This window comes from Pongo abelii, chromosome 2, assembly GCF_028885655.2.
Source record: "Pongo abelii isolate AG06213 chromosome 2, NHGRI_mPonAbe1-v2.0_pri, whole genome shotgun sequence".
In the NCBI taxonomy this organism is placed as follows: Eukaryota; Metazoa; Chordata; class Mammalia; order Primates; family Hominidae; genus Pongo; species Pongo abelii.
Window position 1 is genome coordinate 138,542,584 of NC_085928.1, and position 13,780 is coordinate 138,556,363.

General features: G+C 46.8%; 1 protein-coding gene across 6 annotated transcripts in view; it reads right to left on the reverse strand.

The window, feature by feature from the left end:
- GALNT15 (polypeptide N-acetylgalactosaminyltransferase 15) overlaps positions 1 to 13,780 on the reverse strand; it is a 72,973-nt gene that overhangs the window by 39,013 nt on the left and 20,180 nt on the right. For 5 of the 6 annotated variants that reach the window (XM_024244752.3, XM_024244751.3, XM_024244750.3 and 2 more), the window contains exons 2-3: positions 12,107 to 12,273; positions 7,205 to 7,409 (exon numbers count right to left, since the gene is read on the reverse strand). The exons of the other annotated variant lie outside the window; for it this stretch is intronic. In XM_024244752.3, the coding sequence (XP_024100520.3) occupies positions 7,205 to 7,409; positions 12,107 to 12,273 (372 nt within the window). The remainder of the gene's footprint in view (positions 1 to 7,204; positions 7,410 to 12,106; positions 12,274 to 13,780) is intronic. 6 annotated transcript variants of the gene reach the window in all.

The window sequence follows — 13,780 nt, forward strand, 5'->3', positions numbered from 1 at the left end:
CTGAGAGATACAGAGAGGGGTCCTAGGCTCAGCTCTGCTACTAATGAACTGTGTAATCTTGAGATACCTGTTATACCTCTCTGGGCCTCAGTTTCCTCATTTGTAGAATGGGAGGTTGAACTACTTCCCACAAAGGCCTTTCTCAGCTGCAATGCTCTAGGACTGTGGCTCTTAACTTCTTTTGGGGTCCTTGATCCCTTTGAGATTCAGGGGAAAACTATGGGCCACTCCTGAGTGAAAATCTTATATGTCCATGTAAAAAATATTGTGCACAGTGTCAGAGAGTTTATGGACCCCTACTCTCAGGTCTAGTTCTTCTTCCTCCTTGTAGCGTAAAACTTGATTGCCTTGAGACATCAAGATTTATTTCCAAGCCCTAGAAGTATTCCTACTGTCAATGCATGCGTATATGAACATGTGGTATCTATAACCAAAGTCCTGAATCTTGGTTTACTTGCTTATTTCCTGCTACTGTTGGTGATTTTTAGCCCAATTTTTTGTTGTTGTTGTTTTTTGCACAGCCTGGAGATATGACTGCGGAGTGATGAGAAATTGACATGGGTCATATACTTTTTAACTAAGTAGGTAATCACTCAGGTGTACCAGGAGCTGCTATCCACCTAGCCAATATCTCAATCACATTTTCTCCCTCTGGCCTGTCATGATAATCACGTCTTAAATCTGTGCCATGGAATGAATCAGGTCTGAACTTCAGGGTAGCTAGAAGATATCACTCTAAGAGAAGTGAGATTCCTGGGAGGGGAGATACCAGCCACATTGTGTTTACACTACCATCAAATTCCATCTCTGTTCCATTGTCTTGGAGAGAGCCAGGGTGGGCCCCACGATTTCATTATCTGCTTTAATCTATGGCTTTAGGTAACTGACATAAGTGTAAGGAGTTGTGGGGCCTATATTTAGAGCAAGGATCTTAATATGCTTTTCCTGCCTCTTTCACATTGTTTCTACTGGAAGGCAAAGGGAACATAATCCCTCTGGGTTTCCCCTATTTTGGGGTACCCTGCACTGACCTAAGAAAACTGAGAACCTAGACCAGAGAGGAAATGAGGGCACCCAGAGCCCCTTCCAGAGTCTCCACTTACTGTGTAATGAGTCAGGCAAATGAATAAATTTGGCTATTGGCAAAGCATTTTGTGGAATTTTGGAATCAAGAGCCAGGGAATTGTGTGGCTGAATTAGGAAGAAATGCATGAAATTTGTGCCATCTTCAGCAATCATAAGAGGACAAGAAAGGGACTTGCATTCAAGCATTCCCGCAATCAATTCATCCTAGACCTCTACGCTGTGTATCTCTTTTTTTTTTTTTTTTTTTTTTTTTTAGACGGAGTCTTGCTCTGTTGCCCAGTCTGGAGTGCAGTGGCTCAATCTCGGTTCACTGCAAGTTCCGCCTCCCAGGTTCACGCCATTCTCCTGCCTCAGCCTCCCAAGTAGCTAGGACTACAGGTGACCGCCACAACGCCCGGCTAATTTTTGTATTTTTAATAGACACGGGGTTTCACCATGTTACGCAGGATGGTCTCGATCTCCTGACCTAGTGATCCATGAACCTCAGCCTCCCAAAGTGCTTGGGTTACAGACGTGAACCACTGCGCCCGGCCTCTTTTTTTTGTTTGTTTTTTAAATGGTCTCACTCTGTCGCCCAGACTGGAGTGCAGTGGCACAATCTGGGCTCAATGCAACCTCCACTTCCCAGGCCCAAGGATTCTTCAGCCTCAGCTCCCCGAGTAGCTGGGACTACAGGCATGAGCCACTGTGCCCGGCTAGTGTGTGTGTGTGTCTGTGTGTTGAGAAATGGGATTTCGCCATGTTGTTAAGGCTGGTCTCGAACTCCTGAGCTCAAAGTGATCTATCTGCCAGCCTTGGCCTCCCAAAGTGCTGGGATTACAGGTATGAGCCGCTGCACCCAGCCTGTGCTGTGTACTTCTTAACAAAGGAGTACATTGCTTTTTATTAGAAAATGAGAATGCTAAAATTCATTATGTTTCTTTTTTTTGTTTTGTCTTTCTGGGAGCTCAGAGTCACATGTAAAACTCACTTCTAATAACTGTATTACCCCTGATTCCCAATACCCTCTTTTCCTTTCTGAAATCTTCTTTTTCCTCTATTTTAACTGTGTACAACAGTGATTAATCATGAGCTTCCCTGAGTACATTTTGGATAGAGATAAAGAATAAAATGTCAATGAATGAAGTGAGGAGTGTTTTCTATTTTGGTCTTTATTCCCATGGACCACAGTGGCTGCCTAAGCAGGACTAAAGTACTAACTGTCATCTCCTGACTCAAAAAGGCTGATTAATTCAAATAAAAAACCCACAGTCTTCTATTTAGCTTTGTGGTTTTGTACCTACAGATGTGTCTGGTGTTCTTGGAATTCACATAAAGCAAAAGAGCGAGGCGACCTCGTTTGACTTGGAAGGAGCTGGAAGTGTCTGCTTACTTCATCAGTCCCTCACCTGTGAATTGAGTTTTAACCCTCAGGCAGGTACAAGGTTGATCCTATGTTAAGCCTTTCTAAGTTCCAGGAGATCAAGTGCTTATGTTTCAAAAGGCAAACAGAAGGAGTCAAGCTGCCAACAAAGACTGGTTCACTGAAATATGTGAGATCAACGGATACATTACTGTCCAGATATTCAAGAGCTAACTGTAGTTTCAAGCTTCCCGTAACCTTTTACAATAAAGAATAAGCCCTCGTTTATCTCATTCCTTCTTAATTCTCCTGAGCCTGGATGTTCCTCGAGGTCCATGATACACGAGCCATTTTGAAAGTTCATGCGTATTCTTGGTGTTTGTGGAAAGTCTCTTATACCAGAAGCAGAAGGCTCTGAGTTCTCCCTTCCCAGAGCTCTTACTGCTCAGGTGTGACCGCAGGACTGGCACCGGCTCTTCCAGGGGCAGATACGAGGTTGTATCATGCTGAAGGGTATGAAGTACGATGGTTGCTGGAGAGTTTCCTTGGGGCATCTGAGCCAAAGAAGCCTGCTCCCTATGGGGGGCCAGGAGGCATCCTGACCTCCTGCTGCTCCTTGACGCGCACATGCGCGCGCACACACACACGCACATGCTCGCTCCCCCGCTCTCTCTCCCTCACACTCAGACTCTCACATGCTTACACACACACAGTGACTCACATGCACAAGCACAAGGGATTCTTACACTGCTTTCCATCATGTAACCCTTCAAAGGGCAGAGTGGGAGGTGTTCTTCTCCCTGCCCCACATTGCTTCTCCCCATAGCACCCCTGGCTGATCCTGAAGGAGTGGATGTCTCGCAGATAGGGACCAGACCCATCTTCAAGTAAGAGATAACTTGGTCAGCTTCTTGAGATGATATCTTTCAGCCCCTTTCAAGACTGTCCCTTTCCCCTTAGAACCCTTCATCCTTCCAGGGGTATGGCTTCCACTGCTTGGCTTGGGTTTGAGAGCTGGCAGTCAACGCAAGGCAGCTGGGAGCTGGATACAACAGCTAGTCTTGATTCCCATCGTTGTTACTTTGTGTAGAAACTGGCCATCAATCAGCACCTCCCAGGGCTGCCCTAAAATCACTTGCCCATAGGGAGACTCTGTGTAGGGTTGCTATGAACAGTTACAGGAGTTGCGCACTGTGCAGCCCAAGAGAACACCTCTAATATCATCATTACCGTAAATTTGCATTTTTATTTTGACAACTTGCTGACAGTTGGCATTAAGATGTCTTATTCTAATAAAATCAGTATGTTATGACCAATTTTCTGAGGAATGGGAGTCAGGAGGAATGGTCATGAGGAAGGGATTTCTACCAATTCAAATAAAGTTGCCACATGGCTAGTGGGAACATGCTAGGCAGGGACAGGGAACAAAGGCTGGTCAGCAGGCTCTCAATTCCTTGGCCAGGGTGTGAAGGAGGCTACGACTCTTTGAAAGAGCTGATTTGTGGCTTATTGCACTGTTCACTCACTACTCCCACCCCACCTTTTATTATTTTTTTTTTTAATAAGAGCTCTTAAAGACCCTTTTCTGTCTTTTGGGCACTGTGTCCTCATCTGGTGACAGAACGTCTCCTGACACAAGACTTGGAGACAGCTGGGCCCCCTTTCCTCTCCATGTGAGGAGCTGCACCAAATGCCTTCCACAGCTTGGCTTTGCATGAGGCATGTGGGCGACGTCCCTGGGGGAGTAAAGCACACTGAATGAGGCTGCTCTCCCTGCCACAGCTCATAGAGCGTTGCCATGTGGAGTGGAGAGAGTGGGACTCGGATACCAGAGAGGTGGCTTTTCTTCCAGATCCTCACCTGTCAGGGCCTAAAATCTGGACACTGGGGCCCAGAGAAAACACAGTGGACAAGAAGCCATAAATAAGGTGTGGAGATGATGAAAATGTGGTCACATCATGCAGAAGAGATGGAACCCAAAGAGGAAGGCAAGCCAGTAACACACCAGGATCAGAGGCCCAGTGTGTGTGTGTGTGTGTGTGTGTGTGTATGTGTGTGAGAGAGAGGGACAGAATGAGTGACCAAGAGACAGAGAGAGACAAAGACTGTGAGAGAGGTAGAGAGGCAGACAGAGACAGACAGGAGGGGAAAAGGGAAGGGAAGGACACAGGAAACTAGAATATCTCTTAATCACAAAGGGCTTCCCAGGGAGCTCCATTTTCTTTCTAGCCTAGGACACTGAGGTACTGCCATGTCTTTCTACCTTCACCTAGCTCTGCGAAATGGGGCCCCGATGTGAGAAGCAGATACGAGGGACTCACAGCAGCAGGGAACACATGTCTCATAACCAGTTGTGGGGTTAGGGATGACTAATGTTTCTCCCTGACCAGCTTCTCCGACTCTTAAAGAGAAAGTGTACACAATAAAAAGAGCACTGGACCCAGAGTCAGAAAACCTGACTCAGCTACGAATTATCTGCCCTTACATATCATGTCACCTCTCTGAGCCTCAATTTCTCCCCCTATAAAACAGAAGCTAAAATACCTGCCTGAGGCATCTCATAGGGGTCATTAAAGAAGTCATATGAAAGAAGTCTGCAAGGGTTATACATACATAAAGTTTAATGATGTTAATTACTGCATTTCTAAATGTCTGCATAAAAGAAGCATAGAAAACAGCCCAGCTGTCAAGTGGCTGTGTGACCCTGAGGGGTCTTTTTTACTTTCCTGGAACTCAGGGTTCTCCATAGTGAAATCATGAGGTAAGACAAGATGATCTTCACGGTCCCTCTGAAAGCCACCTGTCTGTGATACCAGAATGGGAATTACATGGGAAATGGGCAAGATCAACTTGAGAGTCTGACTCCAATGATAGACATCACTGTGATTTCAAGATGGTCCTTTGCATGAAACTGAATCAAGAATGGAAGCTTTGGAGGGCTTGTGCATTTTCTTTTCTCTTTTTTTTCAGGATGGAGTCTTGCTCTGTTGCCCAGGCTGGAGTGCAGTGGCACGAACTTGGCTCACTGTAACCTCTGCCTCCCAGGTTCAAGTGATTCTCCCACCTCAGCCTCTCGAGTAGCTGGGATTACAGGCACACGCTACCACACCCAGTTAATTTTTGTATTTTTAGTAGAGATGGGGTTTCACCATGTTGGCCAGGCTGGTCTCGAACTCCTGACCTCAGGTGATCCGTCTGCCTCAGCCTCCCAAAGTGCTGGGATTACAGGCATGAGCCACTGTGCCTGGCCAGCTTGTGCATTTTTGTGTCCTAGTTCTTGTCCTAGTGCTGAATTTATGTGTCTTCTTTCCTTATGAGATGTGAGTCAAGAGATAATCTGTCTCATGAAACTGGGCAACATTAATCTGTCTTGATGTCACTTGAGTTCTGATTGTTCTTCTTTGTTAAAATAGAATGCTGAACTATTAACAATTTACTTTCTGTCATCTGAACATTTGAAACCGTCTCCATTTGGCTGATGGTAACTCCTATGTCTCCAGGATTCATTCCAGTCTGGTCCAGGAATTTTTTCTTATGTTTGATTGATCATCCCTAACTTCAAGTGTGATAATAAACATTCACCATGGGTAGAAGTCATAAGGCTTGGTTCTAGCATTGGTCCTATCTTGCTGGGCACCATCAAACAATTATTGATTGTGGTTCTACTCTGCTACATGCCTACATGAGCTCCAAGGGGTATGCCTGAGGTGGTCCAAGGTGGGCCAGCCACCAGGTTTCAGTTTTCCTGGGTAGGATATTCAGATTGAGGGTAATGGTTGACTAGACATGTTTAGGAACTGTTTGTCTTGAGCAAGGAAGTGGGAAAGAGATTGACGGTCAGATGGGGGAAGGAGAGCAGAGAAATGATCATGAAAAATGTTAAGATGCTTGTCTACAGGGTAATGTAATGCAGTCCTCTCCAACTTCACATTTCCAAGGACTGGCCTTAGGTAGAAAATTAGGGACCCCTTATATAAACTGGGGAAACAAAGAATGCTGCTTAGTGATCACAGAACCTAGTGTTTTCTTTTTACGGGTGAGTAATCTACGGCCTAGTGTAGTTCAGAGACTTTTTCCCCAGGTTATGTTACAAGCTTAATTAAAATTGCCAAATTTTCGGCCGGGCGCGGTGGCTCACGCCTGTAATCCCAGCACTTTGGGAGGCTGAGGCGGGCAGATCACGAGGTCAGGAGATTGAGACCATCCTGGCTAACACAGTGAAACCCCTTCTCTACTAAAAATACAAAAAATTAGTCAGGCGCAGTGGTGGGCGTCTGTAGTCCCAGCTACTCAGGAGGCTGAAGCAGGAGAATGGCATGAACCTGGGAGGCGGAGCTTGCAGTGAGCCGAGATCGCACCACTGCACTCCAGCCTGGGCGACAGAGTGAGACTCCATCTCAAAAATAAAAAAAAGCAAAAAAAAAGAAAAAAAATTGCCGAATTTTCACCAAAGGCAATGATAGCTATGGTAAGGTGTTACCCTTATCATGCAATTTAATACAATTTGAAGTATTTGCAACCTCATAGAAGCTGTTCTCCAGGCCTCAGTTTCTTTACCTATAAAACAAGGTAGATGGACTGGAAGACCTCTAACCTCCTTTCCAACTCTAACTCTATAGTCTTAAAAAACTTAAACATCTGAAAACCCAAAGGGAATAGATCACTCTGTAATGGAGATTCAGGAATTAATAGGTGGGTTGTTCTGTGAGTGGCTGATGCTGTAGACTATTTCTCCCAGTCCCATGTCTTGCTCTGCAAGCCCAGGGAATAAGTTACCTGTCACCAGCTATTCTGCTGAGGAGGGGCTCCAGCCAGCCTGGGTGGCACTTGCAGTGGGCATCCATGAAGACAAGCACATCCCCGGTGGCCCTGGTGGCCCCCAGCATCCGGGCCCTGATGGCACCCAGCCTCTTGTTGCTCCTGAGTAACTTCACCCCCTCCAGCCTGGCCACATATTCGCTGAGAGCAGACTTGAGTTGTCCTGGAATCAACAGGGTTGTGGTCAATGTAATGACAAATGCCACAACCGATGAGATTGTGACTAAGATAATTGTCAGCAGCTCTCTCTTGGAAGCTGTGGTGAGCACCTGAGTCCTAAGAACCAAAAACATTATTACAGTGTGGTTGTTGCTAAGATGTAAGATGCTTTGTTAGGTTGGGGTGGGCCATGATTCTCTCCAGTAAAAATTAGAGGGATGGTGTCAGAAAACCAGGAAAGGGGAGAACTTGCTAACATTCTCCAAATGCAGCAGCAAGAATGTAGCAGATACTGTTGGTGTCTGATATGGTTTGGCTCTGTGTCCCCACCCAAATCTCATCTTGAGTTGTAATCCCCATAATCCCTATGTGTCGAGGGAGGGATCTGGTGGGAGGTGATTGGATCATGAGGGCAGTTTCCCCCATGCTGTTCTCGTGATAGTGAGTTCTCATGAGATCTGATGATTATATAAGTGTTTGACAGTTTTTCCTCCTCTCTCTCTCTTTCTCTCACTTGCTGCCATGTAAGACATGCTTCCCCTTCCACCATGATTGTAAGTTTCCTGAGGCCTCCCCAGCCATGCGAAACTGTGAGTCAATTAAACCTCTTTTCTTTATAAATTACCTAGTCTCAGGCAGTTCTTTATAGCAGTGTGGGAACAGACTAATATAGTGTCCTACTCAGATTCCCTGAGCTCCCCTTAACTGTTTTGGTTTGGTTTGCATGTCCCCAGCTGCTGTGGGTGCTAACTGAAATCTGAACCCTTCCCTGGAGACTTGCCTTGGGGTATTAAAATGGTCTCTGCTGCAGGTGCCAGACAGTCGTGCAGGATGCTGCCCCCAGCCCCAGTCATGGTCAATGACTGACCATTGCAGGGTAAAAAGCAAGACAGACCCCGCAGTGCAGCCTGTGCTCCAGAGTCCCCCATGGGATCAGGCTATGGCTGGACTTCACCTGAAACCACATATTTGTTCAGCTCTTCCCTCTGTCTCTTCTGCATCACTTACTCCCCTACAAGTTTCCCCTGAGAGTACACCCTCAAAAAAATCACATGCACATGAATCTCCATCTCAGGCCCTGCTTTCAGGAAACCTGACCTAAGACAGTGGTCAAGGAAGTCAAAGGCAAAAGGGTCCATTAAATTTGGCAGCTCGTAGGAGATTGGTGGTGCTGGTCAAAGAGGTCTCATTGCAGTTGATAGGGGAGTCTGCAACACAATGGGTCCAAGAGAGAAAACAGAAGATGAAAAACTGAGACCAAGAGTCCAGACAGTGTTTTAGGAAGGTTGATTCTGTAGGGGAAGGGAGAAAAAGAAGCCTAAGAAGAGGATGATGGAAAGGATGAGAGAAGCTTGTTAGGTTTTGTGTTTAAGATAAGAATAACTTGATTGTGTGTGTGAGTGCATGTGTGTGTGTGTGTGTGTGTGCATGTCTGTGTACACACATGCCAAGAGGAACAAGCCAGTGGAGATGGAAGGAACAATGTGTTCACAGAGAAGCAGTGGTCTCCATGAAGTCTTGGAAATGGGGAGTCCCCCCAGCCCAGTGGACTAAGATATCCCTAAGGACAGGGGTTGTACCTAATGCATCTCTTCTGCTCCAACCCTTAGTGCAGGGCCTGGCCCACAGTAGGCACTCAGTACATGTGCATTGAACAGAACTGAGCCAAAAAGCAAGAATTTCCCCCCAGTTCCCCAGCCCAGAGGTGGCCTTAACTGTGGATACAAGTAGCCTGGCTGCTTTGGTAGCTGGATCTCTGGGGAGGCTGGAGAAGGTCAAGGCAGCCCCACCTGAGAGCCCCCAGCAGACTTCGTACACTCCTTCCCTGGGAATCTGTCTTCTAAGCACCATTGATTTTCTGCAGGGAGAACAATGTCCTGAGCAGTAGAGGAAAGGAGTCCCAGTCACTGGGCTGTTGCAATTCTCACTGGTAAAATGCTTCACTGATGTGTTACTTTATAATTATTTTTCTGGTAAGATTGTCAGCCCTGGTCCATTCCCTAGAGAGGAATCTCTGTTACTCAAGCTATTAACATTTCTGAACTTGCATGTCTGAAAAGCAGCCCCTCAGTGACTTCATTGGCTTTAAGACTGCTAAATGTAACATCTTCCTCACCATTCATTCTCCCCTTCCACTGTACTGACAGAACTTTGATGTTTCTCAGGGCGGCTAAAAACACGTATCTCCCAAGACTTCCTGTCACTGCTGGCAGCAGCTCTGGTAGAAATAAACTGAATAAAAGGATTCTGGGAAAACTATTATTTTACTATTCTTTTTCCCAAAGAGCACAAACTGGACTGGCCTCTGCCTATCTCTTCTTCACCTTTTTCCCATTTGAAATATGTATGTGATGTCCAGAGGTAGAGCAGCCCTGTTGTGACTATGAGGCCAAGACTACTCTCTAAGCATGTTGAAGTGGAAAGCAGATGAAGGTGGGTGTTCAATGGCATTGTGGAGCTGTCACACCAATACTGCATTGCCACCCTATGAGCTTTCTATACTATAAGGAAAAATAAATCTCTATTCATTGGTTAAGTCACTGCAGCAGGTTTCCGTTCTATGCAGCCGAATATAGTCCTTCACTGATATTCCCACCAAACATTAATTTATGAAGCCCTCCTTGGGCTGACTGCTGGTCTCTTCAGCTATACCTCTAACCCTTGTTAGTATTATTTAGGACAGACTTCTAGCAAGAGAGTTTCAGAATGGATTAAGGGAGAACTTCCAGACTGCAATGGTTGTTTGGCATTCTCAGAGGGTTTTGAAGCGGGTAAGAGCACCCATGTCTGAGTGGTACAGTGCTCGGAAAAAGCTGGTATGATCCTCAACTCCTTCCCTCCAGAAAACAGCAGAATACTGACTTCCACTTGTAAACGGTCATCTTGGGCTGGTCATCGCAAGCATTTTCTGATTTAATGATTTGGTGTGGGCATCACCACCCCAGATGAATACCCTGAAACCCACCTAGCTGATTCCATCACACTACACGATGCTGTCATGACCATCAGCTTGGAAGCTCATCAAGGTGGCTCAGGGCAACCCGCAGAAACTTTTTCTGTCTCAGTTTTCCTCATAGGTAGAGTAGGGTTGATAAGCCCTGCCTCTCTGTGTGGCCAAGAGGATTAAATAAAAACAGTGTGCAAGGTGGTGCTTGTCTGGGATCTGGGTCTTGGCAAGCACACAGAGGAGAGGGACCTGCAGAAATGGAACCAGTGCTGCCCATGGTTGTGGAAAAGGCCTTGCACCCCAATGTCAACAGGAAATATGGGGCCACTGGATGGAGAGCCAGCCCAGTGGTGAGGGGCAGAAGGGGAGTTAGCCAGGAGGGGGCAGCTTAATTGCTTGGCAGAGGATCCAGATCCCCTCTGTTGGGGCTGCCAGCTCTGGGGTAGCCCATTTCTCTGGGGCCCAGCTCCTCCACTTTCCATACTCCCGAGGTTAACAGACATAGCACAGCTCATCAGATGGTGGGGGCCTTACCACAGGTGTGCTCTTGGGCAGATCCCGCCCCACTTGAGGGTTTGGAGAGTCTCTGGGCACTTTACCCGCCAACCCAGCCCTGTCCTGCATCTGTTCATTAGTCCTGCCTAATATGCAGCCATCTGCACCCAGGAACCCCAGGTGTTCCCAGAGCCTCTGGCTAATCTGACTCACTGCTATGGCCAAGCTAGGCCCATCCCTGGAGTAAGGACCGTAGAAAGAACTAACAGAGGCACCTGGCTACCCTAGCCCTTCTCCATTATTCCCCTTAGAAAAACGCGAATGCTCGGCTTCCCTCGGAGCGTTCTGATCTTCCCAGAAGGCCAGGAGGGGTGTCCCTAGGTCATTTAGTTGTGCTAGAAATGTAGGCCTCAGGCCCAAGCCAAAGACTAGAGCAGAGGTTCTCAAAGTGTGGTCCACAGAAAACAGCAGCATCAGCATCACCTGGGAGCTTGTTAGAAATGCAAATTTTTTGGCCCCACTCCATCTCCAGAAACTCTGGGGGTGGGCCCTGCAGTAGTATTTTTAAAATCCCACCAGGTGATACTGATGCATGCTCAAGTGTGAGAGCCACTGACCTAGGAGTCAAGTGGGAGCTTCTCTGTCTCCATCTTCTTTTAGGGCTGTCCCTAGTAGCCAGGTTCCTGTGAAAGGAAGCATACAGGCAGGTTCTGCAAGTCTGGGCTCTGGGCCTGACTCTGCCGCTTTTGGCTGACTCCACTCCAGTCTGCTCTCTTCTCTGGGCCCCAGTTTCCTCCTCTGGAAAGTGAGTGGGTCTGTCTAAGCCATGATGAGTTAAGGACCGATACACATATGTGCGTATGTGTACGGTGCTGCACCAGGGTCTAGGAGGCATGAGCACTCCCAACAGGGCCGCCTTGTGTGATTCTTCAGTGTCTTGGAGAGAGGATTGTTGGAGTGGGTGGCACCTGGGAGAGAGATCCCCACAGGATCAGGCTGAGGCGACGCCCCTCAAGACCCTCCCCAGGGCTGTTTCCCCTGCAGGGCTCCTCCTTCTCTGTCTTGCGGCCCCCACTGCCTTACTGGTTTCCCCTGGTGGCTCTTCGTTCGTAAGTTACTTGCCCATTAATCCTCATCTAGAGGCCTGTAGTTGGGGAATCTTGCCTAAAATAGTTTCAAACTTCAATCTTTTGCTTGAGAACTCCACCCGCCAGAGGGTAAGGCTCACCCAGACGAGCCTGGAGGAAAGCCGTGGCTACCTTGCTGGCTGAGGTCGTCCACGAGGATAATCTCCTTCAGGAAGGCCCTGGGCACTGTGTTGAGGATGCTGTGTACAGTCCTCAGGAGGGTGGACCAGGCCTCATCATGGAAACAGAGGATGATGCTGGCTGTGGGCAGGCTGTCCTGAGGGTGCTGCTGCAGACACCTGCAGGGAAGAGAAAGCCACAAGAAACACTCCACACCCTCTAACTCACTTCCTTTGCTCTGGCTGGGGCTGCTCCCATTATATGGCTGTCCTGTGGGATCTCTTAAAATTCCCATATAAAAAGAACCTGTTACGCCTCATAGTGGTGCTGTCTACTATCTCCCAATTCTCAGATCTCAAGAGCTCCTTTATCATTTATTCCAAAGTCCCTCTCATTGCAATTGAGAAGCGTTGCCGTCGTTCTCAGCAAATGACTGTCCTCATCTGTAAAATGAGAATGAATGACAATATTATCAACCTCACAGCTCTCACACTTGAGCATGCATCAGAATCACTGGTGGGATTTTTAAAATACTACTGCAGGGCCCACCCCCAGAGTTTCTGGAGATGGAGTGGGGCCAAAGAATTTGCATTTCTAACAAGCTCCCAGGTGATGCCGATGCTGCTGTTTTCTGTGGACCACACTTTGAGAACCTCTGCTCTAGTCTTTGACTTGGGCGTGAGGCCTACATTTCGGGCACAACTAAATGACCTAGGGACACCCCTCCTGGCCTTCTGGGAAGATAGAATGCTCCGAGGCTGTGGCGAGGCTTAGATAAGATGATGCACACAGTTAAGTGTCCAGTAATCTCTGTCATCCATTCAAGGGCAGGGACACTATTTTCTTTATTTTTATGTTCCTACAACCTAGCATAGCACCTGGCACACAATTTTTAAACGTTAGCACTTACTATTTTTTAAAATTTTTATTTTATTTTAAGTTCCAGGATACATGTGCAGGACATGCAGGTTTGTTACGTAGGTAAACATGTGCCATAGTGGTTTGCTGCAACCATCAACCCATTACCTAGGTATTCAGCCCCACACACATTAGTTATTTATCCTGATGCTCTCCCTTGCCACGCCCCCACAACAGGCCCCAGTGTGGGTTGTTCCCCTCCCTGTGTCCATGTGTTCTCATTGTTCAGCTCCCACTTACAAGTGAGAACATGCGGTGTTTGGTTTTCTGTTCCTGTGTCCGTTTGCGAGGATAATGTTTTCCAGCTCCATCCATGTCCCTGGAAAGGACAGGACCTCATTCCTTTTTATGACTGCATAGTGCTCCATGGTACATATGTACCACATTTTCTTTATCTAGTCTATCATTGATGGGCATTTGGGTTGATTCCATGACTTCGCTATTGTGAATAGTGCTGCAACTAACATACATGTGCACTTCTGCACAGCAAAAGAAATATCATCAGAGTGAACAGACAAACTACAAAATGGGAGAAAATTTTTGCAATCTATCCATCTGACAAAGGTCTAATGTCCAGAATCTACAAGGAACTTATGCAAATTTACAAGAAAAAAGACAAACAACCCCATTAAAAAGAGGGTGAAGAACATGAACAGACACTTCTAAAAGAAGACATTTAAGCTCTTATTATTTTTATGGAAGAAAAAACAAGGATGGAATGTTTGTGAGTGCCAACAACATGCCAGACACCATGCGAGGCCTTTAATA